This window comes from Thunnus maccoyii, chromosome 7, assembly GCF_910596095.1.
Source record: "Thunnus maccoyii chromosome 7, fThuMac1.1, whole genome shotgun sequence".
Lineage (NCBI taxonomy): Eukaryota > Metazoa > Chordata > Actinopteri > Scombriformes > Scombridae > Thunnus > Thunnus maccoyii.
The window spans coordinates 26,572,073-26,600,062 of record NC_056539.1 but is presented as its reverse complement, the minus strand read 5'-3'; the positions used below and the strand labels follow the sequence as shown (position 1 = coordinate 26,600,062).

At 39.2% G+C, this 27,990-nt stretch overlaps 1 protein-coding gene and 1 long non-coding RNA gene across 4 annotated transcripts in view; both read left to right on the top strand.

Annotated features, from left to right (window-relative positions):
* Positions 1-10,805, top strand: part of LOC121900258 (ephrin type-B receptor 1-like) — a 106,476-nt gene extending 95,671 nt beyond the window's left edge. Inside the window, exons 20-21 of one of the 3 annotated variants that reach the window (XM_042416427.1) lie at positions 21-152; positions 10,771-10,805. In XM_042416427.1, coding sequence (XP_042272361.1) covers positions 21-132 — 112 coding nt within the window. In that variant the 3' untranslated portion in view covers positions 133-152; positions 10,771-10,805. Of the gene's footprint in view, positions 1-20; positions 3,858-10,770 lie in introns of those variants that run through there. The other 2 variants (XM_042416426.1, XM_042416425.1) reach the window with 2 other exon arrangements.
* A 15,687-nt stretch (positions 10,806-26,492) lies between these two features.
* LOC121900981 lies at positions 26,493-27,427 on the top strand. Its single transcript, XR_006097154.1, has 4 exons — positions 26,493-26,525; positions 26,628-26,678; positions 26,768-27,018; positions 27,103-27,427. It is a non-coding gene; the product is annotated as an uncharacterized LOC121900981 (long non-coding RNA).
* The last annotated feature ends 563 nt before the right edge of the window (positions 27,428-27,990 follow it).

Below are 27,990 nucleotides of genomic sequence, written 5' to 3'. Positions count from 1 at the left end.
GTCTTTCCGTGTTTTCCCAGAGATCTTCAGAGGATCGGAGTGTCTTTAGCCGGACACCAGAAGAAAATCCTGACCAGTGTTCAGTCAATGAGGCACCACACTGATGACCAGTCTCCTACTGAATCTGTGTAACCGCACAGTGGAGCGATACAGTATGAAATATGCGACCAGTTTACAGTCTATAAGCAAGCAGGCTATCATCTTACACTTCTGTTTTACCCCTTTTCCACTGATCGTGGAGATCTTGACATGTTTTCGAACAATCACTGTGGCCATTTCTGTGTCTGCATGGCAGCAGCAGTCCCTCATTCACCATTTAGCTTCCTAAACTGAATTACACTAAATGGCTCCTGGAAGGAATTCAATGCACATTTAGTGCAAGAGCTAATGCTAGGCAGAAATGATTTCTAACTGAAAAAAAAAAAAAAAATAGTGTCTTCTCTTTAAAAGATTTTCTGTCTGACCTGAAGGGACAAACACCCAAAAACTGCCTGCAAAATATCTTTGACTTTGACTACAGACCCGTTTTTACCAGCTTGACTGTTTAATTCAAGGACGTCACAGACTGTTTTTATGTAAGGATCAATCACACAAACATACGACTGTGAAGAGAAAGTGTCTGATTGACATTTATATGAAAGGACACAAACTGGAGAAAAAAAAGCCTGACAAAAGCTGTATAAAGAAGTATAGATGACAGGCCGTGTTATCTCCGGTGTGTTTTGTTGAGACTACTTCAGTGTGTTGGTGAAAATTACCATTTGAATCCAGACAAGAGCCAACAGTTAAACAGGACTTTGTGAATCTTCATATTGAAGAGTCTGTACATATTAAGATATGGGATGTTTATTTCCTGTTTGCTCATTTGCTTTCACTTTTGCCAACAGCATCGGACAATTACTTGTCACTGGAGTATTTGTGAGTTCGCTATGATTATCTTCCTCTGGATGACTCATCACTGGACTATGGAACAAACTTTGAAGTGCTGTGGACTACAGACAAAAAAGAAAAAAAAAAATAGGTTTCATACTGTAGCTCTATTTTTTGTACTTTCCATGCTGCCATGAAAAGATAAACACTTCCATGCAGAGAGCTAGCAGCGCTTGGCCTACTTAGATACTTAATTCAGAGGGAACTTATAATGGATGATGTTTTACAATCAGCGCAAATGCCCTCTGAGGAAAGCCAATTATGGATCAGAAAACGGAAACAAAATATGATAAAGAAATAAGAAACCATTTCAGTGTAACAGAATCAAAGTTCCTTTTCAAGTTACAGTAGGAAGCATGGCAACTGCACACTTAGAAGTATGGATGATTTGAAAAAAAAAAAAAAAAACAAGACAGCGGAAGAGGCTGCGGGTATGAAGTCATTAGCAGCTGCTGAGTCACACCTGTTGTAAACGCACTGCAGTGGCCAGAGAATCTCAAAAGATAGAAAAAGGTTTTCTCATCTTATGTTCTTGTGATTTGGCTGCAAAACCTAAAGCTGACTGCCAGTCAATCAATACGGCGCATGAACAAACCAGAAATCCAATGCTCATGTACTGTGCTCGCATGAAACAAATCTCATTTCTGTCAAGACTGTATGGCTGCCATCCCGATGGTAATCATCTCTCTACACCAGGCAGACAGGGCCCTATAGTGTTTTTTTTTTTGTTTTGTTTTGGTTTTTTTTTTAATTAATTGGCTGACGGACATGTCATTGTTGTCAGAGTCTGTTGTGACAGTCACATACCCTGATCGACATCGCTGATTACCACCGCTGCGTCAGTTTGCAGATAAAATGACATGAAGTGATCTATCCACGGGCTTAATGTGGACAACAACCTTTTCAACGCGGGGTCTTATGCAACACACAGTAACAAGCAACACAGATTGATTTCTCAGACATGTCATAGAAAAGATCTAACAAGAAAAGACGGCAAAAAATACAAAACGCTGCGGGGTCAAGAAGAAAACCGCTGTCTTATTTATCATGTTTTAATGCTTAAATGTGATGTTTGACTTGCTGTCTTTGCTCACATTGGAACAAAATATGATATCATGAAAGCTGATCTCACTCCAGGGCACAGTAGTGGAGAAGCACTGGGAGATCTCTTTTATCTCAGTGCTGAGAAGATTACCAGCTGTGAAACAACGGCAGGCCTTCAGCCCAAAACCTCTGGTCATGCGTGTGCACCAACATCCCGAGGATTACCAGTTTGAGGCATTGATTGGATGCCGTTATTTTATTTCTCATCCGCTGCGAGCCGGGCTCACAATGACAGCAGTGACAGTGTTTAGTTGTTTGCTTTCAACACGTTCTACTGCTGCGTGACTCCAACGTGTCCTACAGGAAGCTGTGTTTGTGTTTGTCTCGCGCTACCGTCATTCTCCACTGCTGGGACGCCCCAAAGTCTTTTATTTATGAGAGATGTGAAATTGAGAGGTCCATGACTATTTTAAACCTCCAAACATTTTTCAGTCGCCACTTTTTCGCCAAATCACAGCTCCGCGGGCGCGACCGGAATTGCATTTGTTGCCTGGCAACGATAGCTTATTGAACATTTTATCAGGAAGTATTGAGAACAACTGGGAGCGTGTCAGCGGTTCAGAGGCATAATTCGTTGTAAATAGATGCCTCTGGAAGAACAGTTCCAGCGTTTGCTCGGGGGTTTAATAAAGAGTGAGATGACTAGTGCGTCTAAAAGCTCATATTGAACACCACCTTAAATGTCACACTGAAGAAATGAAAGCTATCAACACAGACAGGCATCTTAATACATTATGTAACATTTGTAGCTAAGTGTGATGTGTCTATCCCTTGCTTCGTGTTTTTTCCTTCTGGTATTTAACAAGGTTAGATGTGAGCTTTCAGAGACATTTCACATGTTACTGTGTCAGTGTTTGTGAAAAGACAATGAAGGCATAAATGATCTACAGCAGGTCTTGTATTTATACTATGACATGTCTTGGTTTGAGCACAAGCACACGCCACAGAGAGGATATCTCAGGAACATGACAGATGTGAGGTTTTGTCTGCATCGCTGCATAAAGTGTGATCTTTAATTGGTAAATCATGCACTATGTAAAGAGATTAATCCAAGTTGAAGTGCTTTAAGAGTTCATGGAGAAAAGTGTTACGATGTTAGTTTTCCGAAGTGCTTATTAAAAGTTAAATCCACCCTAGAAGAGAAATTCAGCTTCAAAAAGAGAAGAACATGTTACTAAAATCTTTCAGAGTTCCCTGCTTGTTAGCACGAAAACAGAGAGATAAAGTTTCAGGCGATGAACAATAGGGAGGCTTAATACACAGTCTGATTGCATCTGTGCCGAATGTCTGGGTGCATCTTCTAGTTCAGGGCTAAATTGAGGTTTTAATCCTTTTTATTGAAAGCAGGGAGAGACCACGCTTTTCAATTTTTTCCTCCTCATGCCCCCTTTTTCTTTTTTATCGAGGGTTTGTAGGAAAATTATGTAAAAGGTTCCACTAAAAGTCATCCTTGGAAGTGTGTTTCTGTTTCACAGAAACAAAGTATGTTTTATGATCATGACTCTAAAACTAAAGCAAACAAAACAAAATCTGATTCAAAACTCAGTGGACAAAAAACCTGTTGACCTGTTGACCTGTTGACCTGTCACTGTCAACGAAGACCCAAGCTGTGTCCAGATTGCAAACTACACACTAATTCTAAGCAGCTTTTGAGTATGTGGTGTGTTCACACGGGTGAAGTTACAAAATAAATACTATTAACTCAAAAAAGTCAGTATGCTTACTAGAAAATGTGTTTTTTCTTTGTTTTTTGAGTGTGCTGTTAATGGACACTCGGGACACTTAAGGAAGCTACGATAAATTAAAACAAATTATGGATGATGGTAAAAATAACAACAGAAACATAAAATAACTTTTTGATGACTATTTGTGAAGTTTAATTGGAAGTGACATATGAAAGTCTCAGTTTGATTGACATGCATCAACTCATCTATTGTGTAATTTCTTGTTAGTATAAAACATGTTTGTATACTAACTGCAAAAACAGTGCACTAAGACAATTAGTATATAGGATGTTACATACAGTTAGTATGTCGTATGAATTCAGGACACAGTTGTAAGGTTGGATTTCTGTTTAAAGCAGCATAATCAGTAATTCTATAATATATGGATCACATTAATCACTCGTAGTGATTAAACCATAGAGGATGATCACCCGACTCTGCTTCTGTCAGCTCTACAAAGCTTTATAGCATCTTTCAGCTCATTTTTTTGGTTTTACAGCGTTTTACCCTTAGTCCACTCTCACTCTCAGATAACATCATTTTTGCACCCAAAAAAGCGCTAAAACTCACTGTACGCTACCTGCCCAGCACCGATCAGCAGACAGACAAAGTTATCAACTAGCCGGTGAACATAGTCGAGCATTTAAGCAGCCAAAAAGCCAAAAGATATTCCCTCGGAAGTTGGTGGAGACCAAAAGGAGAGTGAATACTGTGCTGTGTTCAAAGTGGCCAAAACATCTGTTATTTCAGGTTTAAAGGAGAGATCCACCCATGTAAATCCTGACTCCTTGACAGATTTCAGGATATAATTTTGTAATGAAGTGTTGAATGATTTAGTGTTGTTAGGGGAAACTTGCACACATACACATATACACAGCATCTGACCAGTTTGTGAACACAAGGCCATATTTGTGATCGCTTTCTCTCTGCTTTCTGCATTCTGGTCCGCTGGGATTACCCTCGCTAGAGTCGTCTGTTATGAACGTCTCCCTGTTCATTGTTACAGATGGCAGCTGCAGACAAAGTCCCTCAGTCTTTGATTCTGAGGGACTGACACCAAAACCTGACATTTACTGCAGATGTTTTAGATAGAAAACTCCATTCAGGCTCTACTTTATCGGTGCTGGAAATACATCAATGTGATGTCACATCGTGTTTGGCCAATTAACCACAGAAATAGGAAAACTTTATCACTAAACACTAAAGTAATAATAATATTTTACACTTTATTTATAGAGCACTTATCAAAATCTGTGTTACAAAGTGCTTCACAAAGGCAGCAAAATGAAACAGACAAGTCATAAAATCATCAGGTTTTAAAAAGAAAAGAGATTTAAAAAAAAAACAATTTTGTGTATAAAAACCAATTCAGTGTAGGAAATAGCAAGAATAAAGAAAACATCTTTTAAAAGACATAAAAGACAGTTCAAAGAACATTAAAACTAAAGTAAAATCAGGAAAGGCTCTCAGATAAAAGCATGTTTTAAGAAGAGACTTAAAAGAGAACACTGACTCAGCCAACTTGATTTCCTGGGGCAGATTGTTCCAGAGCCTCGGGGCCCTGACTACAAACGCTCTGTCCCCTTTTAGTTTTCAACCGGGCCTCTGGAAAAGACAAAAGACCTCTGCTCGAGGATCTTAAAAGTACATACTGGTGCGTACGGTACTAAGAGGTCAGAGATATAGCAGAAAAAGAGCCTTAAAAGTAATCATTAAGATCTCAAAATCTATTCTAAAACATACTGGGAGCCAGTGTAAAGGGGTTAAAACAGGAGCGATGTGATCACGTCTTTCGGTTCTGGTTAAAAAGCCTGGCAGCTGAGTTCCGTACAGTCTGAAGTGAATCAATAGATTTTTGATTCAGGCAAGTAAAGATGCCTAAAATAGGCCCAGAAATGCAAGGTGAGTCATCAAAAGCTCCTCAAAGTGCTTTAGGGTGGATGTATCTTTTAATTGCAGTTATTTCCTTGAAGCTGGACCAACTCGGCTTCTTTTTTTTTTTTTTTTTCTCCTCTCCTGTTGCTCTGCTGTAGTGTGAAGCTGAGAGATGAGAGGAGGTGAGTTATGAGGAGAAGGGGGGGAAAAAAAAGTGAAAGGGAATAGGTAATAGAAGGGGCAAGAGCAGAAGGAAAGGGTAACAGAGGAAGAGAAAAAAAGAGAGGGGAGGGGTGGAGGCGCGAGAGGCAAAGCTCGACTCTCATGCTTGAATAAAAATGAGGCTGGGTGTGGAGAGATTACTCTTTCTCTTTTTTTGTCTCTCTCTCTCTCCCCCCGCTCTACCCAGCTGTCCTCTTTCTTCTCCTAATGCCCACAACCTCTCCATACCACTCACTCTGCTCCCAGTCTGCTTTTCCACTGTCTCCTTTGACGAGGCAGTTTAAAGGCAAGCGAGTCGAGCGATCGTTCTATTCTTAGATGCGCTATTTTTCAAAAAACATTTTTAACTTGCATCTCATATATTTGCAAGTATGACTTCTACACATTAAAAAAAAAACACCCTGCAGTGTGTTTTTTGTGGGTTTTCAGGGGAGCATTTATCCCAAAACTGTGAAAGTAAAGATCTTCTCTACTCAAACAGCAGGGTTTGAAATTTATTTTACGCCCAATCTTTATTATTTGTGTCCATTCATTCAAAACGTTTCATCAAACTGAACTGAACTAGTCTGGCTCTACACGCTCTCTGGATGTGCAGAAAAAAGTTTTCTCCTTTTTAATTATTTTCCTTTAATTTATTTTCTTTCTTATTGCTTGCCATAATTTATAGTATGTATGTTGGTTTCTCTTGAAAAAAAAAACAAAAAAAACAGCTCAGTAATCAGCTGTAGTCTGCCTTTCTCTGTTTACCTACAATACTGTTCTAGGTGTTACTGCTCATATAGTCAGAGCATCCCACTGTAATGTATTATAATACTGTATTATAATGTGAGTATGTGCACGCCCGTGCATCTTTGTGTGTGTGTGCGTGTGTGTGTGTGTAATATAATGTGTGTGTGCCGTTCAGTGTACAGTAAAATGTTTGTACATCGTGCGTGTGTGAGTTTGTAGCTGTTAACTTTCTGAATCTTACATTTACAATGCACTGTTTGTCAATAAAGAAGACAAATCAATCAAACTGATCAGCTTTGGGGATCAATGAACAATCTGTCAAGCTCAAGATGAAGGACAGAGAGGAGTAAACTGGAGCGTATATATAATCATTATTGTAAGATATGTCAAAGAATAACAGGAAGATTTGTTTAGTTTCACCGATATGTGACGCCACAACCATTTAGTAGTTGTTCTGGAGCTTTCGGTTATATAACATGATCTTCCTAATATACGTGAAAGCTCCATAACGGCTACTCAATGAACGTCGTGGTGAGATTGTTCTGTCAACTGCTGTTTTCAAGGTCACAAATGAACTTTGAACTTCAGCTAAGAAGACATTTGCTAAAATACTTTACTTGCTTTCAAATGTGTAAAAATGACTCAAGACACAGCAGGTGACTCAGTAGTCATATTGCTAAATAATAATAAAAAGGAAATGTCCAATATTCTTTGCTTGATGTTCACTTCTTATGATAACATTTACCCTTATGTTGTGTTTAGGGTCCTGGAGACCCTAGACCCTCTTTAACACATTTAGCAACACATTTAATATTGTTTTATCATCTTGATACTTTACTTATAACATGATTTTAGAAATATGTTACAAAAAATTACACATTACTTCAGTTTGGGGTCTCCCAGCTGTAAAACATGGTAAAATACAATATTTTTTCATCTGCTCTATATGTGTGATTGGTGTTCCAGGACTTTTCATGCCCCTCCAAAATCCCAAATAAGCCTATTTGGATTTCTGTTATTGGAGTTTTTAGCCATGGCTCTGGGGGTGGCAATGTCAGTATGTCTGTCTGTCTGTCAGTTAGTTGGTCCACCACTTTGGTCCAGACTGAAATGTTTAAGTGGATTGTCATGAAATTTAGTTGGTCATGGTCCTCAGAGGATGAACGCTATACTGACTTTGGGATCTCCTGACTTTTCATCTATGTCACCTACAGGTAAAAGTTTTCAGTTACCCAGTGAAATATCTCAACATCTACAATATGGATTGGCACAAATTTTTTGTACAGACATTCATTCTTCCCTGATGATGAATCCTACTGACTTTGATTATCTCCTGACTTTCCTTGAGTGACACCTTGAGGTTAGCATTTGTGGTTTTGAATGAAATGTCTCAACAACTATTGGATGGACTGCCACAAAATTTGGTTCACATTTGGTTCATTTATGCCCCGCTCTGCATTTAGTGATCTCTTAACTTTCCCTCTGAAGACACCACCGGGTCACAATTTAATTGGAAAACATTATATCTGCTTAGCATCAGCATGTTAGCATTTTCATTGACGTTAGCATTTAGCTCAAAGGACTTATGTCTCTGTGCCTGAGTGCAGCTTTATAGAGCCGCAAAACATGGCTGTAGACTCTTAGCTTTTGACAGTTTGTTCGTAAGAGATCTAAATGGCAGTTAGACCTCCCTGGGTTCTAATTTCCAAACATAAGAGAAATATATATTTGTTCATGCATATCCCATATTGCATTTGTATGATAGTAATGATTTATGGTCTTTTCCATATTTTGTCTCCTTCATCAAATGAACAAGCTCAGTTTGTGGCATTTGGAAGGGCAATACTCTTCTGTGTATTGTATTCTACTAAGGTCAGAAGAAAAGAAAAAATATACATTTAAATTAAAGGAAAGAAACTGAAACAGACAAAGAGCAAATAAAGTAAATGTCAGCAAAACACAAGGGTTAAAAATTACATCAGATATTGAAGATGACAGCCAAGCACATGGGCATTTACTATATGAAGTCACTTCAAGTCTACTCAGAACATAGCAGATAACTGGAGAGGTCATATCGCTAACAATAATAAGAGGATTGTTCAATATTCTTTGCCTGATGTTCACTATGGAGGCAACATTAAGTCTAAGTTTCACCTGATAGACTGTACGATAAATTCCTCAGTAAATTAGAGAAGAGAACTGCATTCTGAAAAGTAATAAAAAAGGTAATAAAACCGCATTATGAGCTCCACTTTTATGCCAGCAGACTAAATTAATCATTTATGCGAGTGAGAGTCAGTTTCTTAAATTTGTGAATGACTCATGTTATTGACTGTAACTCTTTGTTGATAAATGGCAAAGTTTAAAACCTGTGTGGATGAGTTTAAATGATACTGTGTGGTTCTTCTCAGAGTGTTCAAAGCATTTAACTCAGCTCAGCTGACAAAAAAGAAAAAAATTACAAAAGCTCAAAAAACCCACATGGTGGCGTAAATTGAATCACATTTAAAGCTAGATTCACTAATAAAAGAAACCCATTACCTGACAGCCTGTTGAGTCTACTGCAGTGTATTATTCACAGTAATGAGAGCCCCATCTATTCACATGAAGCAGATTAACAGCACAGGAACTATTGCAAATTGCTAATGAATGCCATGGATACACGTTAGGGGTAAATGACATAAACCTGTTAACTGTAGCTAAGTGACAGAGAATGAAATTTGATTACAGTGAAGTGTGGCCTGTGGCTGAAAAGTAATAAATACATTCTCCATATATCCCTCATATAAACTCTGAAGTCAAAATGCAAGTCAAAAATCCCCATAGCTAATCAGCTCCTACAAGAAATCCCCTCTAAAACGACTCAAAATAATGTACACTGTCCATGTTTCAGTGATCTGCCACACCTATGATTAAAGGATATGGCTGGTGATTCTTATCTTATGTGCAGAGCCAAACCAACAATGAATTAGTCCTACCACCAAGTATTTCCCATGTAGTCAAAGCGAATGATATAGCTTATTCCTTTAGGCCTAAGTCCTTCATTGTTGGCAAAAAAAACAACAACAACAAACAATTAAAAACATATCAGTAAGTCACATTGTTGCACTGAATGACATGTTCCTTCGTCATCCCACATAAAGCATCCTGCCGCCATAAATACTCACTATAGAGCACTGAATGTGTATTAATCCACAGCTAAAAATAAACTACAACACCCAGTTGTTTTGGGGGAATCTAAAAAAAAATAAAATTATAGTATGTCTGTACATCTTAAAGATTTATGTCTTCACTAGGAACGAATGGGTGTGCGGCAGGCAGGGTAGGAAGTGTTTTCATGGGATGTGTTGACAATAAGAAAAGTACAGAGCAACATCAGTCTTGTCTTTTAAGGTCTGGTTTAATTAAATAAGCAAAAACTTCTTAAACTGAGTTTAGGCTGATGTTGTGGTTGTGGTACGATAAAGGAAAGAAGTTAAAAGACACCAGTGTTGTCTCGGATTGCAACATTTCCAGTTTATTTCCTGTCTCAGGTGTCCACTATCCTGTAAAGTCAAAGGGGAAAAAAAAACACCTGTGTGCCATGACATGCAAACAGTGATCGTATGTGTCAGTCACACTTTGTACACCATCCACCATTACCATGCAGTGAGTAGCGTATCAACTTTAAGCTACTTCCACAGTTCCAAGCCGTTCACACCAAATGCACAAGCGTGCATGCTTTGCACGATGCAGGATGAAGGGCGTTACATAAAGCATTACCCATTTAAACAGCTAATTAGGATGCTTCAGACTATGCTGGAATGTGCATAATCACAATATTAATTTTCAAACCTGGTTCCCCCATGCCATTCTTGACATTGTTTATCCAAATCCCAGAAAGTAGGAGTTACATAACTCTGGGAATTCACAAAATAAACTTCTTCTCTTTCTTCTTCTTGCTGCCCTTTTTCTGGAGGGGAAAACAGAAAATCACTATGGCTACATTCACATTACATGCTGAAGTGTCCCAAATCCGATTTGTGAAGTGTGAACAAACCAAATCAGATCTGAGACACTTACATATGTGGTCCTAGATCTGATTCATATCCGATCTCTGGCTCTGTTACCACTGTCATATCTGAATTCATATGGTTTTTTTTAACATCTCACGTCTCTGTGCATATTGCCTGTTGTCATCATTCAGTGTCGGCACCTCACAGCCCAGTAAAAATAAAGATGGAGGAGAGCAACAACAGCAATGGTGGTCAACGGGATGAGATGAGTAAGTTTCAAATTTGTTGGACATTTATGGAGAAGCTTCTATTCAAGTCAAACCGAATGCTAGCACAGCCATACCATCTATGTATATGATTTGACTGTTGCACAAATGACAGTATTGTTGTTATTCTTGTACATATGCGGCTCACATTTCAGTTAAATCAATGGAGCTGGATACATGTCACTTACAAACATGGATGTGAACCTTCAACACAAAAAGATCTGACAAAAAAAATTGGAATTAAGTATTAAGGCTTGTTATGTGAACGTAGCCTTAGAATACATTAAGACTATGTCTTTAAAAACTTCTACAGCTCCCCTCCATATTCATTCTGTTTCAATCTTCTACCTGCCAAACCTCATCCTTACTGAATGTGATACTGTACTTTCCCATTTAGAGGTGCTGCCTTCCGAATTTAGGCAAAGAGGCCAGAGGAGGCAAATGGAGCTCATATCTTATGGATGATACCGTGTGCCACCCCAGCCTTTTGCTTCAGGGGTTAATGGCTTTCAGTAGTAACAAGCCTGGCCAGGCGTGTTAGTGGGGAGCACAACACCGGGGCGTGGTGGCATGACTTCATCACCGGCGGAAAGAGTGAGTGACAGAAGGAGGTTAAGAGAGAGAGAGAGAGAGGATGGAGGAAGGGAAGCCAACAGATTCTATATGTGAGCGCTTGTGTGTTTGTCACACACAGTGAGTCATCTTCACACAACCACACCAACAATATTCTGTCTTTCCTCTCCTCCCCCACCACCAACGCCCCCCCAGATAAATAATTGACACTCTTTTCCCACCGTGGTCCACTGGTGTAAGACATTTTGCTTTCCGGACATCATTCCTGGAGAAGAGAGAACATGATTCTTTCTTTTTTCTCTCCATCTCTGTTTCTTTCTCTTTCTGAGTCTCTCATTCGCCTCTATCTTTCCCTCACAGAACTCTCTGCAGGAAACGATGAATAGTGAGCGTTTTTTTTAGGGAATGAACAGTTATCTATTATTGAGCAGCCGTCAGCAGCAGCTATCTCTATCTACTAGGCTGCTAAAATAAATATGACACAGCACTGGAGAGATTTGCACAGATCTGAACTGAGCCCACTCGTGCCCTGAACATTCTGAGTTACACATTTACCAGCAAAAGCAAAACCCAAGCGAGCCAGTTGCTCAAAGCAACTAGTAAATAAAATGTTATTTTTGTGTAACAAAAAGAAAATAGACATTTTTTTTTGTTCAAACTTTCTTGCTGAGTGACTGAATGGGAAAGAAAGGTTGTCTGATAAACACAAGGTGGTTTGGATTCTTTAGATTTAGTATTTTTCACGTCACAGTTTTATCCTCCATCCGCTTCCTCTGCTTTGTCTAACTTTTCCTGTCATTTCAGACCCCAGGTGCTTTCCATTTGGCTCCTCACTTCCCTCACTCGCATCTTAGGTCCTCCCAGTGGAAGAGATGTGCTTTTTTCCAGATTCAAGGATGGAGGAATTTTATTTACCAAATGGGAAAGACATAAGAAAATAAAGTATTTTGGCTTAAATCAGTGAGTTGCAAGATTGTACTAAAATCATGAGGTGTTATTAATATTACAGTAATGCTGTTTCCTCAGCAGCTCAGCAGCTGCTTTAGCTGTCCTGTCAGATCAATTGACCAATCAATAAACAGATTCAGATGAAAGGGGTGTTGCCATCTGGTAAAAAAAAACTTCTGCTTCGCGTCTCCTCGAACAAATTCCAGGTCACGGGCCGGAGCACAGAAGAGCGAGGACAGGAGTAAGCAGAATTAACATAATGGAAAGCCATCAATTTCCACCTGTCCACCAGTTGCACTTAATGGCCATCACCAGTCACCTGATCAGTCTAGAGAATGCACACCTGCTCCTTATTAGTCAATTATGACAGTATATATACTCTCCAGTGAACACTCCTTCTATTCCAGATTCTCTACGTGGCTGTTGTGTCCCTTTTGGATTTGTTAGTTGATTCTCTCCCCCCTACCTGTTGACGACTATAAATCTGATTTACCTCAACCAAATCAAGTTGTACCTCCTTTGTTCAGAGAGTCCGCCTCTGAATCCCGTTTCCTGCATTTACAAGTGTTACAGGACTAAATAAGAGGTGATTTTGTTACAATGGATTTTCTTGAATACACCAGGGAATGGCTCATAAGGGCACCTCACTCAGAATAGAAACTCCACAGCCCAAGAGGCAAAGTGCTACAGCAGGTGAAAAGTAAGGCAGGACCACTTCCTTATGGAGTCATAATCTGCAAGATAAAAAGAAAGGATCAGCAGATTCAGGCAGTGAACTTGTCAATGGAGGCTCTGACTGTGGAACGTCACATCACTCCAGGATGAGGAGCTGGGGGTACTGCATGTGCAGTGTTGGCTCGGAAGCAAATCTTCAAGGTTGAATCCAAATATCAGGACTTTCCGCGGACTTGCAGTGATAAACGTAGACTTCTGCCCAGATCCACAAGTGGCCTCATTCACATTTATGACAGACTTCCAGAATTCATAGCAGTATGAGTGTGAAGATGTACAAGACAGGAGGTGTTGTATACATACAAAATATTCATAAGCCTACTAATTTGGATTTGTTTCTTAAAATCTCCAGAATTTCACAGGGAAAGGTTGGTTTTTATCCAACTAAGATAAAAAAAAAAAATCAGACCACCTACAAAGAAACAATCATCGATTAATGAAAAGATAACATTAGTTCATGTTCATTTGAAGAGAAAGTTTTACTGTGCAAATCAGTCATTAACTCCTTTATGCAATGTAAAGCAGCAGACCCTGCACATATCTTGCTAGGAAACATTAAGAACTTGCATTCATATCCATAAGCGAGTGAGTGAGACTGGTGCTATGGGTCTCATAGGGCATTTTATTTCCTTGCAGCCGAGTGGCCTCTCAAACTTAATGTAACAACAGTTGGCATGTCAGTTTGTAAGACTGAAGTCTGCAAGGGCTCAGTCCACAAGTCCAGAGGGTGGACATTTGGACATTTAGACAGAGACAGACTCAGTTTTCTTCAATGACAGGCATGGCTGTCGTCAACAGAGCAGAGTTGAGTTCAGAATTCTAATTGAAAAAGGTCTAATTGAAGTCAGACTGATGCTTTACTGTAGATGTTTACTCCCTTTCAGAGTTTGAAATTGTGACCTTTTTTTAATTGCTGAGTAACTTTTTAAAATCCAGAACACTGTGCTAAGATGCAGCATCCATACAAGCTTTGTCAAAGTCAGACCTGCAGTGTCTGAGATATCACGTTTAAAGATTTTGACCTTTTAATTATTGCACCCCATTAGGCTAATCACTTTAATTTGTAATGAGTACAAAATGTGTGCAGCAAGTGTAATGTCAACCAGACCCACGGTATATTTGAGTCTGCGCCTTTTCAAAGCTTCACATTTTGTGCTTTTTTAAGAGTATAGTCAAACCTGATGACAAATCTTGCATAGCTCAAGTTTAAAACAACTCATTTAAAGGATAAGGCTGGCAATTTTCTATATTTTTCTTATTGTCAACAAATCTCATGTGCAGCCAAACCAACAATGAATCGATCTGCTCACAAGTATTGTGTGTATCCATCGTCTGATATTCCTCTGTGCTGTAGACCTCTGTTGTTGTCCAAAAACTATTAAAAACATGTCAGTGAGCCACACGGTTGCATTGGGTGACGTGTTCATTCATCATTGTAGTTTCCAAAGACTAATAACAGTGATTAGGCGGGGGGGGGGGGGGGGGGGGGCATACACTGCCATCTTGTTTAATACAATGATGCAGGTTGGTTGAAATTACTAAAAATTTAATCAATGTTGTTGTTTTTTTTTTTTGTTTTGTTTTAGCAACCATAAAATAAATAAAAGCACAATTACTCTCATAGATTATCAATCAAACCAAGTTAGACAAAACAAAAATCTACTTTATGTAGGCTAGTAGGTAAGTTCATACTGCCATTTAGTGCATGCACAATCTACAGCAGTGTTTCAGAGGGTCTTGAGAAGATTAAAACAGGTCCTCAAATTATCTGGATGCATAATATGAAGCAAAAGCCCTCTCAAGTCCTTTAAAACATAGACATGTTGAATAAAACACTGTAAACTGTTAGTTCAGTGGTCTAAAGGCAGGATAAATATTGTCTCATTAGCCTACACAATAACATGTCAAATCAGTTTTAGTTCATAAAAACATTTGAGAAAATGTGTATCCCCAGGGGGAAAAGTGTGAAAACTGATCTACAGGCAGTGAAACAGCAAAAGCAATCTGAAAAATAACCAAACAAATTTAAGTTTTTCTTCAGGAAGAAATCTAACTTCTTTGGGGCAATACACTTCAATAAATACAACATGAGAGAACAAATGCTCACTTCAAGGCAGAAGAACACAAATCCATTACTCTGGAAAACAAAAATGTCCTTTAGTATCAAAAGTAAAATCTATACAATGTTCCTCTATGTCAGTGCTTTGGAACATCCCTTCCTTGATGCTTTCACCTCTAAAAGGTTACGATAAAGTGGTTGGTGGTCCAGATATACTCAGATAACTCCTTCTTAATGTCAGCAGACCTAAAAGTGCATAATTTCAGCATCTTGTCATCTTCAGCATGCTTTTTTCTGTAATTGCAGGGCATATATTTAATGGTGCACAATAGCTAGTAGGCTATTTTCTTTGAAATGTAGTCAAGTTCTTGATTAAGATAGTTACTTTACATCCCTGGGTATACTCTCCAGCTCTTTCAACTCTACTTCAATCGTGCAGCTCTTCTAGACATTCGACATGTGATCGGAGTAGGTTGTGACGATCGAAAAAATGTATCCACTGTTTTACAGCTGCTCCCTCTCCCATGATTGTGTGCAGGAGAAATGCTTTTTGGGCCCCTGTTGGACCCAGAATTTGTAATTCCACGGTTCGGCCACTATGTCAAATTGGCTTCAAAGCCTGGAGGCTTGGTTTACAGAGCTTCACTAGCTTGTTGTGCTACATATCACAACCTCTTGACTTTGAACCTTAGGTCTTTGAAAAATGTACATTGTAGCACAAAGAGGTTGTGATATGTAGCACAGCAACCTAGCAATCTGTGTTCCAGCGCATGTGCAGTCATGTCTGCCGTACACAGAACTATTCTCCGCTGTTTTTAGTCTTCGTAGCAGTTTCTAAACAAACTACTGGCCATAATCCTTGTGGTGAAGGAACATGTCACCCGGTGCAACAGTGTGACTTTCTGACATGGTTTTAATAGTTTTTGGACAACAACAGAGGTCTACCACACAGAGGAATAAAATACATCAGGCTTTGGATACACACACAATACTTGTTGGTTTGGCTCTGCACATGAGATTTTAGTGGCCATATCTTTTAAACATAAGTGTATTCAAGCTGAAATATGAACCACTGAGAAGAAAGCAGGGGAACATGAAGTCTGTTAAAGAGTCAAGGAAATTCCAGAAACAACAACAATAGTGCTGTAAACGTCTGGTCAGAGTGCCACTGGAGCACAGCAGGGAGCAAACACCTTGTTTAAAAAGAAAAAGACTGAATTTTATGGCATTCCTACCTTTTTCTTGTCTTTCTTTCTTTTCTTTTCTTTTTTTTTTTGAGCTTTTGAGCTGTGAACTGCCACAGCTGCATGTGACTTAAATCACTCTGAACCTCATCATGTCACAGCTACGTTACCAGCTCTTCTGTTACTGAAGGAAGCAGAAATCAGTATTTTTAAACTATCATAATTAAAACACTGTCATCCAGTCACCAGGAGCTGACATTTTGAGCTGATATGCAAAATCTTTAAATGCTCATTACACGTATCCAGCACACTGTATTCTTGTCAGCACAGAAGAGCCTCGGACATGATTTTTGGACTATATTGGGACACACATTGTTCCACTGAACCCAGGGAAATTAGGGAAATTATTTTTGAAAGGTCTGCAGAGCGCTCTGCCACTGTTCACAGTCAGGTAAAATAATATTCAAAGTACAGAACTGTATAATTAAGACTGCAACGTAAGTGGTTAGGATTTAACAAAACCTTTAAATCAGGTATAAGACAAGTCTTGTTCTGAAAATGTACATTTTTTATTCGCTCTGTAAAACCCAAAGTTTGAATCGTTGTCAGGGGTCAAAATATCACACTGATGTCTCTGCTTTGTATGCATTTTTACACTTCTCTCTTCCTCTTTCCCTCTCCATCGCTCCTTCCTACCACCTTATCCTCCCTTTACCTTCCTCTCCCCCTCAGTTTCCTGCATCCCATTGTTCTTCTCTGCCCTGAAGCCTCTGAAGTCTATATATAGCCGGTGATTCTTCTAGAGGGATCAGTGGTTGTGTTGCTTTCCTAGGACGCCCTCAGTGTTTGGAGGAAGTAGTTTAGTCTAATCTCATTTTTTACGGTGTGAGACTCCTGCTGGAATATTTTAAAGTATACACAATGAAGCTCGACACCGCTTTAAAACCAAAGCTGTACTCCGATATGTCTCAAGTAATGTCAGCAAGATGATATCTAATCAGCCACAAATCAATGATAGATATTCACTTAAAGATAGACTGAAGAACAGTGTATAAGTAAGTATTTAAAGAGTTATTTCTTCCAAATAACAAAGACTACATTTTCCACTTAACTCTAGCAGTACAGTATCTAGCCGTGTGCACATTTTCAGGTGTATGTGTTGATGCTTTGAGATATTCACTGCAAGACAAGACTTCTGCCACCTGCCTATCGCATTGGACTTCTTAAAGAATTAAAACCATTTCACTAGTTATGTTTTGTTCTGTTTCTATGCACCCTTTTTACATTTTGCTTATTGCATAAAAAGATGATGCAATAAAGGCTGATGGAAACGGATGCTTGAACAAACAAACCCCAAGTTGCCAGTTTCTGCCATTAATGGTAAACAAAGTATTTATACCATTTGACATCTCACCTCAACTGTTTGAAACTTTTCAGTGTATATTCTTAGTATGTTTTCAAACCTGCATTGTTTAGTTAGGTGTACTCTGCAAGTGTGAGCTAAACACCACCCATGGCCAGGTGTGTTTTGCATGTGGGGATGCAGATGAGCAGCTGGCAGCTAGCCGGAGAGTGAATCGAGATCCGACCTGGACTGGTACAACAAAGTACGTTGCATACTTGATATTTGGGCAGACAGAACCTTCTTCCTTTATTAATGTTCTTGCTCCCACCCAGGAAACAACTAAGCAAAGAGCAGAGTGAACGTTCCCATGCATTTTGGTTTGCTTGGATTTTTTTCTGTGTGAAAAGAATGGGAGAAGCAAAAAGTTTGCCAGCTCATCCATTTGGACCAAAGCAAATGAACTATAGGTTAGAAAATGCTCTTAGTAGCGTCACCCACCTCGGCAAAAGAGAAAAAGAGCAGGAACAGGAACTCTAACTTAGATATCACAATGTGTGAATGATACTCAGTGATACATTGATGAACACCAGCACAGTGAGCACTTACCTCAGATGTTGTCACTGTGTATGTTACATGATTATATGATCCACTTTTATAGGAATTCATTTTTCGTACCAGAGAGTCAGATGCTCTGGAGATACAAGGATTTCAGACTGCAGCAGCAGCAGTGGGTTGAGGAAGCCCCTCACATGAGATCACAGCGGTCTGATTCATTCAGGCTCTCTCATTGTCACTGCATCAATGCAACAACAACAGTGAGGGGGAGGCTGCATAGTGAGCCAAGATAACAGTGTCACACACACACACACACACACACACACACACACACACACACACACACACACACACACACACACACACATTTGTGCAGCCATCGTTGTTAGGACATTGCATTGGCTTTCATTCATTGTGGACACAAACCCTAACCCTGACCTAAACCAGGACCTCAGAAATGACATTTTGCCTCATTAGGACCGGGCTTTTGTCCTCATGAGGACTACTGGTCCCAACAAGGTTGGTGTTTATACCAGAAAAGGTCCCAAAGAGGTAACAAACATACACACACGTACACACAACCACGCCTTGCAGTTAGCCTGCCTCTGTGTTCAAGACTGCAGCTACATGTTGATTTGATGATTTGGCCATCAGAGAGAGACAGAAAGAAGGAGAGAGACTCGATTTTGAATCGCCATAGCAACGGGGGACTGTAGAGAAATCTGATTCTCTCTTTTAATCTCTTTTTAAATCATCTTTGAAAAGATGGTATGGTTCAGTGACAGTGTGTGTGTGTGTGTGTGTGTGTGTGTGACAGAGAGAGTGAGGGAAATACTCTGAGTATGAGAATGAATCTCTACAATAATTGTGGCCTACGTCTCTCCATACCTTCTCTCCCCACCACCGGCACCACACACACACACACACACACACACACACACACACACACACACACCCTTCACTTCTTTCTCTTTTGTCAGTGTATAGATTTTCTCTCTCTGCTGGCCTTGTCTTCCTCTCTGCACAATGCCACGTTTCAGAATAGCAATCAGCCTGCCTCATTTGGCCGCTGTCTCCTCGCGTACCAGAGAATACTTCTGCTCTCAAGTCAAAGGCTGCTCACTGAAGACATCCAGCCTTCCCTCACAGGGTGAATTAGATATTTAAGTGGTTAGATGCTTTTTGTTGCAACTCAGCTAGTGAAAATTCAAGATTAAAAACTTTAAAAAAAATCTCAGACTTGCACAGTAAAGTTGAAGTTGAAATATGGCAGATTGAAATCCAGTTTGCGTCCCTTGTTGCATTTCATATCCTCTTCTCTCCTACTTTACCTTATCTCCATCTTTTTCTCTCTCATTGTCCCATTCTCCAGTAAAAAAAAAATGTCAAGTAATCTTGTTGTAGTACAAATCTGAATTCCAGTCTCTGCTTGCAGCGATTGAAAAAGCCCACAATTTTGCTGATATGAGCATCATTGTAACGACTCCAGGGACAGCCTTTGTGCTACATCAGAAATGAGTCAGTGTCTGCCTCTGGTTTACTAAAGCCCTAACGTAAGAATAACACCACCAACGTATGATTTTGAAAAATTATTAAAAATAGACGAGATGCATACTTTAGCAGGGCATTCTGCATATTTTTCTCTCGGTTGCACGACCGTTGCATCATATTAGAGCTAATGAGCTCAGTCTGAATCACACAAAGCGGGGCTCAGGAGGTTATTTTAAATTATAATCTGCTCTAAATTACTGATTGATTACCTGCTTAACACTTCAGTCAGCACAGGAATCTATTGGATGACTCCGTCCAGCCATGTGCAAGAGTCACCAAACAAGTCTTAACAGATTTTCTTTCTCTGAATTTATATCTTTTTTTTTTTTTTTTTGCTTTTTTTACACACTTAACATCAGTTGGTTTCTGCTTTCCTTTCTCTTGTTTTATCATCTTCCTCCTTTGAACAAATGCCATCATTGTGTCTTGACGTTATGCAGAGGCCAGGCCTGTGCAGCCGCTGTGCAGTCCCTGGCCTTGTTAATATTTTACATGGTAAGAAGCCAGTGCAGACGCCTGGTTTTCTCCCAAAAGAAAAGTCTTCTCCTCATTTAACCTCCAGCACCCAATATCCATACTAACCAGCTCAGCCAAGGACTTGACTAGAGACACACTGATTGTTGCAGCATGGGCTCTCTGTTTTTTCTCTCTAGCACTGTGCTTAAGTCTATTCCCATGCAACATGACAGACACTATAAAAATTAGCTGCCATGGATTTATAATTCTCTAAAGCAACAATAAATTCGAGCATTATGGAGAAAACACGGCCGTCACTGCAAAGACAGAAGGCTAAACTATGATTCTGATCCTAACTAGACTGAGTCAGCCTGCAAATGATTGGTCACCTCATAAAAAATGCAGTCCCTGTTTAAATCCCTGAGCCTCTCTTGAGTTTTCTTCTATAAAAAGTGCTCTTCTCTGCTTAAAAAGAAGCCAAAAGCAGAGGTTTTTCGTCTGAAATATGACCGCTTAACAAAAAGTTTTAAAAAAGGTTGCAGCAGTTTGAAAACTCTGGAAAAGTGTGAGCATGCCCATAGTTAAATGACTTATAAGTCCAGAAACAAATACCAGTGTTGCAGCAATGACAGGGAATGGAAAAAAAAAGTTACTTTGACTAATTATGTCACAAACTGAAGATGTAAGAAAGACAGAATGAGTTCATGTCGTCACTGCAATGTATTAAAGTCCAACTGCAATTACAATTTTGTTGCCAAAATGATTATTGCTAATAGATTTCAATTATTAAAAGGGATTTAAAAAATGATCATAAATAATTATTTTCTGTTGTGCTGCAGCTGACCAGTTAGTTATCTATCCTGCAAACTGACCCTAGCAGTGCAGGTTTCGCTATCGGATGTACAGTACCAGTCAAAAGTTTGGACACACCTTCCCATTCACCTGAATGAGAAAGTGTGTCCAAACTTTTGACTGGTACTGTATGTTTGGTCGCCCATCTTTGTCTGTAAGTTAAGAGACATTAGTGGGGAAATGAATATGAATTGTTGTTCAAAGTCTCTGGCTGATGTGTATTTTGTAGCTGGCTGCTGTCTGGCTGGCTGTTCGCCTACAGCTAGGTCTCCATCCAATTGTAGCGCAAATTTGAATAGAAATTTCTGAAAATCTGCAAAGGAAAATGCAAATTAATACACGTTTCAATCCACTACTGTTATGCAAATATTAGGAGTCGGGATCATCCAGATAAACAATCAGTGCCGTTAATTCTGCAGTCTGGTGCCATTAAACCATTGCAGTAGAAGACGACTTAACAAGATGCTGTAATTAAAAGAATGCCAGAAAAACCCCAAACGATGGAAAATGTGATGCAAATGTGGCATTTATGTTTGTTTCATGTCTTAATTTGAGAAGCATCACGGTCTTGTCATCGGTTCACACAGATCTGATGTTTTTGTCTTAAGTGGTGTTAATTCACATGTAGTCCACATGATTTATTTGCTAAGTCTGTTCCCATTGCATCTGTTGCATCTTCTTTTTATTGATACACCACTTGTCCACCTCAGCCAAGCATAAAGAGTTATTTCCGATATTTAGACATTTATCTTTAATTTCCAGCATTCCCACTCAGGTTTTTTTATACATGAATTGAACATGTGCTTAAAACAGGTGGATGTAAATGCACTTTATGATGCAGAGAATGATACTGCTTTATGCGAATATGGTTTAAAATAAAACAATTTGATTAGTTGTGTGAAAACAAGTTCTCCTTCTATGTAGACGGAGAACCAACAGCTCAAATCAATACAAAGATAAGGGGCGTCATCAAGAAATTTCTAAATTTCTCCATTTAGGGTTTCAGCTTTTGTGATTTACAGAACAGATCTCTGTGCTGTACCAGAAAAAAAAGTATTAAACATATTGAAACAGAGCTTTTCACTGCATTCATATACCCACGTAGCCAAAAATGCCCAGCCCCACAGCAGCCTAAATCTTGCACGCTGATTTACACACCAGAGTCATCACATGTTCACTGGTCCTTTTCCAGGTGTCGACACCAGCCCAAATGTTGCTAACTGGAGCTGTTTCTCAGCCCAACCCAACCCAAGCTTAAATCCTAACATCCTATCCAAATCTGGCTGGATAACATTTGGTCCTCATGTGCCAGAACACAGCCGAAACACAGAACATGAACCAACATTCAGCTGCAACTAGTCTGATTCTGGCCGGCTACCTGGGATATTCACCATGAACGAATGAGACTGAGATTGGCAGCCTTTACTAGATGCTACATTTCAAAATTTCACCTTGTATACCACAGGGTCAAATCTGACTAGAAATGTGCTGGATAGCTTTATGACACAAAACAGGAAGAGATTGATGTTCTCCCGTTACAAACAGAGTTTCTAACACACTCTCGAAGGCAGATGGCAGAAGGACTCAAAGACATGGAAAATCGCTTTCTTGCTGTTTATCCTCTTCAGTGAAGTAGAAGAAAAAATATTTGTCTGAAGTAGCAACATCCGCTTTATTGAGCGTGAGTTTTGCTTCCTGCTAAAAAAGATTTAGAGTTTATTGGTTTTTAGGAAATAATTCAGAGGAACATTAGCAGTGGCAGCATTACTGGTGCGAGACACAGATTACCAATCATCTCCATCATGGCTTCATTTGTTTACAGTAATTATGCAAGGGTATCACAAATAGTTTGGCAATGATTGATGTTTAAATAGCACAGAGACTTTTATGTATATCAAGAGAAGCTGCTGCCTTTTCATGAGGCAATTTTATAGTTTTACCACTGAATTATGGTCTGCATTGTGCCATCCAGGGTATGCTCACAGCTTCTGTCCAAGACAGTGGGGGTAATCGATTAAATGCACCAATGCGCTTAGTAAACTAGATCACATACTATACATTTATTCTAAATTCTCCCCTTCCAGAGCAGTATAATGAAGACTCCAGGGATGTTTTGGCCTCAAGGGTAAAGTAAGGGTCAGAGGTCATACAAGACAGTCCGGCTCATCATGATAATCATCTTACTTTATTGCTATTCATGATTTCTGAGATGTATTTCTGTGACTCAAACAAACGTTTCTCTTTTTTGACCAATTTCTCAATAGGTGATAGTATTATGTGAATGTTAATATGGGTATGAGAGATATGTGGCATTTAAAAACGTTTTAGGGTGATATAGATTCTTTCTTTTTCTTTCCAAAAACATAAACAGAAGAGAAAAGTTGTAAGGAAGGGACTGAACCGTGTGTTTATCTGCTTTAACGTTAGCATGTCCAGCTAACTATCTTACTACCTACAGTAGTAACCGTTAACTGACTGGTTGCACTATGTACCAAAAGCACGGTGTGATTTATCAACTGGTGAGGATGCAGACTCTTTGACTTCATGTAGCTTTAGTCTCAGATCTTTAGCACAATATCAAGTATTACCACTATATTAACAATATTAATATTACTGGTATTACCAATATCAAGTAATACCAATTTTAGAAGCTTCACATTTTAAAAAGAGTCAGGTTAAATTATTAAAGTCAGCTGGATACAGCGTTTTCAACCAACTCATGGAGCTAATGTTAGCTCAGTTAGTTAGCTAGCTGACTAATAACAACAGTTGTCATTTCAGCTGGCAAAACTGACAAACTTGGGAAAGAAATGAGAAGCTGCATTTGTCTACCTCTGTCTGAAATCAAGGACACATTGTTTTAAAAAATGAGTAAGCATTTAAAATGGTAAGTCTGGCACTGTTATCACTTCATGAGAACGGAAAGCCTGACCGGTGTAGCAGCAGTGGCTGGTATGAGGTCATTCCTGACCCACATCATAATTCAACATTTCACTTTAAAGTACATTTTTTGATAAATTTAAGAGGGGTGGGTTGAAGTAATATTTACGTTATTTCAGGTCAGGAAATATTTATGTTGTTCTCCAAATGACCTCTTGTTCTTTACATCAACTAAATCAACACACACACACACAAACATACCATCCAATGACGGGCCCGATCGATTTGATTATGTTACTTAGATTAATACTCTGTAGTTGTGAACACACACATTAACCGCTGCAGAAATAATCAGCTGTCACTAGAAATATGGAAGAAATATATGTGGATTTTTGAGGATTTATGGCAGTCATTTAGGGAGAGGTTTACAGTTGCAGGAGCTGGGGAGGAAAAGCATGGCTGATGAAAAATAGTCTGTCAATCTGTCTGCCCTGGGTAGAATCTCAAACCCTGGAATCTGACGGTAAGAATGAAATATTATGTGAAGTGTGAAATATTCCAGTGGTGAAATATTCTGCTCTGTCTGTCCTTATTATCCATCTCTCTCTGCCTGCCTCTATCCTTTTCTTTTGTCTCACTTTCTACCTTTCTCTCTACTCGTTCTGCTCCCTTCGTCTCACTGCCCTCTCTCCTTGTCTCCTTCGGTCTGTCTCTTTCTATCTCTCTCGGTGCTGCGGGGAGTTACTTAGCATCAAATTGGTCACAGTTTTCACAAAGAAGGAGGGGAGGACAGAGACAGAGAGGAGCAGAGTGGAGAAAGGGTGTTTACCATCTTTATGTTTTTTTTGTTTTCAGACAACTAAGAGATATTTTTTATATTTTATTTAAGCAGAGAAAGAGTGAAGTAAAAAATAACAATGTCTAAACCTTGAAGTAAACGAGAAAAGATTGTGCAATTCAACTCACTGTATGCTGCTGAGAAATATTAAATATTGATGTGGAACACTATATGAAATTGTAAAAACTCATCTACATATGGAGGTATCTTCTATTAAGACACCTCCATTAAGTGAAATTAAAGTAAAGAAACAGTTTTATTTCATTTAATCTGTGTGGTAGAGAGTGGGAATGATTCTTAGCTCAGACTACCAAATCATTAGAGCTGAGATAAAAGCTGTCTAAAATAGAAGTGGACAGAGAGGACACAGTATGGTGCATTTCAGTCTGCCAGCAATGATTATTAGGTGGATTTATAAAAAGTTTGATTTGTTGCTCCCAACAAGTAAAGTGTGATAACTTAGACAGAGCTGGAAATTATAGTTATACATTGATATTTTACCCTCATTAACCTCACAGGCTAGTGTGAACCATGTCTGGTGTCTGACATCTGGACAAATCCAAATACAGGGCAAGTTTATTTATATCAACTTTCCAACTACACTGCAATTAAAATCATTCAAAGGATTTAAAATAATAAGATAAAATAGAAGATACAATAGATAAAATAAGTTACAGTAGAATAAAACTCTAACCTGAAGAGTAAAACAGAGTCTTCATCCATGCTAGCAGCTCAATGAGGCTGTGCTTAGAGTAAATGCAAAAGTATGCTCACAATAACAATGCTCACATGCAGATGTTAAACAGATACAGTATAATGTTTACCATTTTAGTTTTGCATGTTAGCATGTTAACATGTGCTATTTAGCATTAAACACAGACTAAAGCAGAGCGTGATGGGCATGTCTTTAGTTTTGAAGGTACTTGGTCATAAACAAAAATATTGGCAGAAATTGACATTTTGACCTGATGGTGGCATTAGATGAAAAGTCAGGGGATCACTGAGGCCATCTTGGAACCATGGATATCTGTACCAAATGTCATAGCAAAAATGTCAACCTCATGGTGGCACCAGAGGAAAAGTCAGTCGATACTAAAGTCAGTAGGATTCATCCCATGGGGACCATGAGTGTCTGTACAAAATCAATCCATCTGAAAGTTGTTTATAAATTTCAGTGTGGGCCAAGGTGATGAACCGACTGACAGACCAAAATCCATAGAGACGTGCCTCTAGCATGGCTCAACATTTCAGAGCAGACTAGTTAGTTCAAAATTTGATTTAATAAAAGGCAGTGGCAAACACAAGTCTTAAGCCTTGACTCGAGTGTTGGAGCAGAGCTCAGGTTTTCTGGGAGTTTGTTCCAGACATGTGGTGCATAGAAAATAAACACTGCTTCTCCATGTTTAATTTTAACTCAGGGGAAAGTCAGCAGACCTGCAAATGACCTTCAAGGTCTGGACGGTTCATAATTTAGCAGCAGATCAGAAATGTATTTTGGCCCTAAATCATTCAATATTTTATAAACTAACAGTCATATTTTGAACAAGATTTCTGGCTTGGTTTGTGGTCTTGAACATTAAGGAAGTTTTATTATATAAGGATCACGGATCAAATCTGATGATGCTAAATGCTGTCAATCATAACGGTTTGGTTTATTCATGCTTTGTGCTTCCAGGGGAATTTTTGAAGGACTTCTACATTTCCACCGTATGTATGCTTGTAATCGACAGTGTGTAGAAAGATATTTTGCTCATTTTAAATGTTAAATGTAACACATTTCTCAAAAATCCATCCCTTTTAACAAGGCAGTGCTGGACTAAATCTACTCAACACATCACAGCTGGACTTGTTCTCAATCAGGTTTGGCTCACTGTGCTTTTGTTACAGTCCTTCTATTAAGGCAGATTTGTAGCATTTGAACTGACAACCCCTGACATGCCTCCACGTAGCAGATTTACATCATTGGAGTTACAGAAGCAGCCATTCTGTACCAGTCTGGGTCTGGTGGAGACTCCGGATTCATTCATTTAACATCCCTTTAATTAATCTACTTGGAGTAATTGTTCAAAAACGAGATGAACTCCAGCAATCGGAGTTCAGGTCATGGTGCAGTGAGCAGGGTGCTGTCCATGGTGCTGAATAGACAGTGCTGCCTGTGGTGCCGACAGCATTACAGCAAGGCTTGGCTGCCTTTATCCAGGTGAGGCACTCACAAAAGCACTTTTTAACACCTTCTGCAAGCTTTTTGCTGATGTAATTGATCGTGTCATCTCTTTTCTCTCAGGGTGAATCTCATCCTACCCTCCATCACATGAGCCCTATGCCTGCCAGCCTCATAGACAGTCATGCCACATACAGAGTTAATTCAAAAGCTTGCTCCTGAACGAGATGAAAGATTGTATTTGTGCCTGTTACTTGAACCGATTCCCTCTACACTGTGACACTTGATGCACCATAGCTTCTTTGTTGCAGGAATTTTAGCAGGAAATGAGGTTTTTCCGCACTCCTCAGCTATCCAGAATGCACCAGAAAGAGTCTGGAACTTTTTGAGAGAGAAACATTTTAGTGAAGCACAAACCCCAAACACGAACACACACAGATAAACACATGCCTCTCTCCCTTTCTCTGTGTACCACACACCCATTCATGTGTGCGTGTGCATGCACAGCCACACACACACACAAAGTAACACAGAAGGAATAATAAAAATACCTCTGTACTCACGCTGAGATGAGAGCCTGCAAGTGGAAAATAATGACATCTATTGGGAGTCAAGCATCCCTCTTTGCAACACACACAGATATACACACAAGAATACACATGTGCATACAGCAGCTGATAAATACACTAATGCACTAATACACTATGCATATTGGATTGTAACGGTTTTACTCTTTTTCAATTCAAGTTGATTCAGTGTGTGTTTGGCTGGAATATAACTGATGCTGCTGTAGAAATTAACACAAATTCTGTGTCACATGTGGTACCTGATGTGCTGCCACAGCCGAGGCATTTCTTGGCTCAGTGCTGGTTGTGTTTGCCAGTTCTCTGAGTCATGTGGTCTGTCTACCAAAGAAATTAATCTGACCTCAATAAAAATATTTGCCAAATGTTATTGCAGCCACCTTGCGTGTACTGGAGGGGAATTTGATATTATAGAGTTCCAGTAGGT